The 4,170-nt window shown below is 42.2% G+C and overlaps 1 protein-coding gene across 1 annotated transcript in view; it reads right to left on the reverse strand.

Annotated features, from left to right (window-relative positions):
* Positions 1-710: 710 nt before the first annotated feature.
* The window catches only part of SPIC (Spi-C transcription factor), a 7,516-nt gene continuing 4,056 nt past the window's right edge, over positions 711-4,170 (reverse strand). Inside the window, exon 5 of the mRNA XM_057384551.1 lies at positions 711-2,180. Within this exon, the coding sequence (XP_057240534.1) occupies positions 1,753-2,180 (428 nt within the window). The 3' untranslated portion in view covers positions 711-1,752. The remainder of the gene's footprint in view (positions 2,181-4,170) is intronic.

Raw genomic sequence — 4,170 nt, forward strand, 5'->3', positions numbered from 1 at the left:
GATGTGATAGAAGATCTCAGCTTACAAACGGTGGGAATTGGGAACCCAGTGCTCTCCATGTTGGCTGAGCCAGGTTTATTTTGGAGAACACCCTGAGCTTCGGGTATAAAAGTGACCATAGTCCAGAGCAGCCAGCACAGAACTGTGATAATAAATCTGCTTTCATTTGTAGCGTTTGTGTTGCCATSTTGTCATGATCCTTTCTGCAGGATTTCCAGGGCAGGATTTCCAAAGGCACAGGGTTGCTTCTGCAGTGCTGTGCAGGAAGATGAAAAAAAAATAAACGTGGGAGGGGAGAAGAATAGAAAAATACTTCAGGGATATTGGGAGAACAAATGACCTGGAGGGCTGCAAGTGCCACAGCCCYGGTGTGAAAAGCTGTCCACTGGTGCCATCACCCGTTCCAAAGAGGCAGAGCTCGCTCCACCAAGGTGCAATCCCCTCGACTTAAAGCCTTGGTCTCTTTTCAGTGCTGTTTAACGTGCTTCATGCTCCTAAGGTCATACATCTTTCATGTTGCCAAAGTAAGAACTCTAAACTTTTAATTTTGCTCAAGCAGAGTGCGTTGCATTGTGTCTGCTGCATAAAATCATAACCCCATGCAAATTTGCAAGGGGCAAATATCAAAGTCAATGAGTTTCATCAAATATATGAGACCACAGTTTAATCCTCTCCACAGAAATTGATTTTGTTTTTATTGATATCCAGGCCTACATACTGCAAAATGCAGAACTTGGAATTGAACATAGTTGAATGGAAATATTTTAGCCCAAAAGACAACTCATATGATGACAGAAGTTGATCAGATAGCAGAAGTATGAGAAAAAGTAGATGTGTAAGTATTATCCTGACATAAGGGGCTACTACTCTCCTTGTACCTAAATTCAGTTACTCTCTCTGAGGTAGAGAGCGTAAAATCACTGAGACTTTAAGGTATATTCCCATTTAGAAAAAGAGCTGGAGAAGTGAAATTTTATTTATACATATAAAGTTACAACTCCTAAAATAAATGGCAAAGCTGTTTGTTAGGTAAGCACAGAATTGCTGGATAAAAGGGGAGATTCTCATATTAGTGGGGGAAGAACTGTACAAAACTTGATGAAAAGCACAATCCTTTCCTAACTCTATCATGGGCCCAGTGAACCCACTGCCAACAGTAAAATGTGCAGCTGGCAACCCTGATACACATGTCAGGATCTGTCCTGAGATGTGTTAATTTGAGTGATTAAAGATTATCAACTTGGTCAACAGATGCACCCTCATGTGGACTGTCATTCAGCCAGGCATTCCCTCAGAAAATGTCCTTTTATAAAGAGCGTTGGTGAAAAAAGCAGACAGCAGCTTCATGCAGTGGGCAAATCTCTTCCCTTTCTGGTTTAGAGAGTGCMGCAACCTTGGCACAGCATCAGCTAAATTCTACTTGGAGATATGCATAAAACTTCCAGTGAGTGCTGCCACAATGATGTCCACTAACAGACAAAAGCCTTGATCCTGTTCTTGAAACTGCAGTAATTCCTTTGATTAGAATTCCTTTGATTAGCATAACGGAGAATASAATGTGCTCTACAGCTGCTAGATTGCTGCAACAGGCAGTGACTGCATATCAGTAACTTGAAAAGGAGCAAAACTGGGCCAATATAACTTTCTAAACATTTCTCTTGATGTGTTTGTGGGATACCTTGAAGGAAAAGCTATGCACCGAGCAGAGATTTGTGTTGGAAAGCATTGCTGGATAACAAAGCATAGCTAAGTCTAGCTGTGATGGTGCTGCAATGCATAACCATTGTTGTACATGTAATTATTGTAACTGGTCCAGTCCTCTGCACACTGGTATTCCTGGCTGGACTGGATGTAGGGATGACAAACTGTTTCTTTTCCTAAGAAATAAGATGGAGAGAGTCTCTTTAGAACAACAGCACTGAACTGGTAGGTGAGTTTCCTACGGATTTTAACTATTTCACCTGTTCTTCCATAATTCCTCAGAGCTCTGGCCATCTTCTGGTAAGTCATGATTTTGCGGTTTCCCTTTCTTTCTCCCCACAGTTCTGCAAGTTTCTCCTTGTTTTTGGAGACAAACTGGAAGACACCATTCGGCTTGTCCACCCACTGGATGCAGTTTGCCATGGCTGGGTCATACAGAGACTCGTGGAGGTACTCAAATAGTCGAAGTTTTTTTCTACCTACAATGAAATAAACCACAAATGGTCAGAATAGAACTCATTCTTTAAAAGGCGAGCAGTTGTTTGGGTTTTGTTTTTTTTTTTTACCCTGGAAAGGGTCTTATTGGCAAAAACATAGCTAAATCTAATACCCTGTCCCAAATTTAAAGGTCAGTATAAACTATTCAAAGGAAGATCAACAGCAGCACAGAACCACGGGGTAGTCTGAGTCAGAAGGGACCCAGAAGGATCATTGAGTCCAATCCTGAAAAGAATGGCCCCTACAGGGATCAAATCCACAGTCCTGACATTACCAGCACCGTGCCCTGGCTCTGGAGAGTGTGCAGATTTGTGGTGACAGAAAAGGMTTTGGTCAGTAGAGTTCCAAGAGCAGTTTATTCGGGGATCATAAAACATATCTTCTGATTTCATCGTGTGGTAGATCTCAGAAGTCGCTTTCCTCAATCTCCAGACACGTGCTCTGCAGTCAAGGAGCTCACAGTAGGAAATTACACCCTCAGAAAGGGCAGGAAAGGTTCTGGAGAGCCAGTTTGATTTGTTTTCAATAAATTGTTTCCCTGTTTCATCAAAACTCAGAGATTTTGAGACAGCTCTGTTCTGATGGGTTTGTCTCAGGAATGTTTTGGGGATGCAAGGTGGCCTTTGATAGAAGATAGGGCAGGAAAAGCGGTTGATTTTTAACCAGAAACCTCATGCAGTCACAAATCTAAAGCCAGATCTTCTGGCACCCTGTGGTATTTTAAAATTGCCATGCAGAATAAAGCAAGCTTGGCACTGAAATATTTGCCAGCTAACTAAGTGTTTCTCTCCACAGACTCAGCTCTCAAACTTCCTTTTCCTCGTGAGCCTTTTCAGTTTCACTTAGATCTTGTGGATCCTCCTCTGTGAAGCATTTCTAGTTCCCTTCCCAAAGCCAAGGGTGATCAAGAAGCTGCTGCAAGGAGGAAGAGTTCAAGATTATAGACAAAGAGGAACATTCTGCAGAAGAGAGAATCTGTGCAGAGGAACATCTTCCACTTTCACCAAAGTGGAAATAAGCAGCTGCACCTAAAGTTCATAAAGTCTTTTCTTGTGTGGCTATTTTAAACTAGGGACAGGGGCAAAGTGACTGTTGCTGAGGAACACTGAGGTCAAGCTGAGACATCTGTCAGGGATGACAGTAATTCTGTATCTGCTGATAAGGAGAGGGGAGAGAAGTAACAAGAAGAGACTGAAATCAGAGGTACTTTCCAAAAAATTCATAAGGTTTCATTATCTAAATAAAAATTAGCCTGTGACTGGAAGCACATAGTCTACCAGAAACACAGATGATATTACTGAGGGCTTCAAAGGAAGCCAGAAAAGGACATTGTCTGCTCACAGTGGTCACTTGTTAGCAGATGAGCTCCTCAGATCCCCTCCAACCTGAATTATCCTATAAACCTGTGGTAGAACAAATGAGGCGAAAATCCACAGATTACTGTGGGCTGAATTCCTGCTGGAAAAGGACAAAGTAGCCATGTCTGCAGCAGTGTGATTTGGTGCTGTTTGGCCTCTTAGCTCAGCTGTCATTTCTGCCCAAGCTTTTATTTCCAGACATTCACCTCCAGCTGATGTGTTTCAGGTATTTCAGAGCATCTGCATCAGATCTCAGTGCTGAATTGTCCTGAAGCAGCCTAATTCTCTCAGCATCTAATTCAGTTCTGAAGTCTCTCCTGACTGCCCCCACTTGCTGAGCTGCGCTACAGATCATGGAATGGTTTCATTGTGAATGAACTCYACTCTTTCCAGAGGAAACCTAACTCCAAAGATGCTTTCCAGAAGCATCTCTAAGTCCGTGCACACTTCAGAACTTGTGACCAACATAAATAAACATTTAGGGCAATCCCTAATGATTTGGATAAGCATAGACAGTGTATGGTAGACAGTCTCATCTGCACAAAAATCCACTTGCACCGCTCTTCAAGAATTAAGACAATAAAAAGTTACTAAGAGAATACATTCTCTGAAA

This window comes from Malurus melanocephalus, unplaced genomic scaffold (genome assembly GCF_030028575.1).
Source record: "Malurus melanocephalus ecotype Western Australia unplaced genomic scaffold, MMel_1.1 scaffold_718, whole genome shotgun sequence".
Taxonomy (NCBI): Eukaryota; Metazoa; Chordata; class Aves; order Passeriformes; family Maluridae; genus Malurus; species Malurus melanocephalus.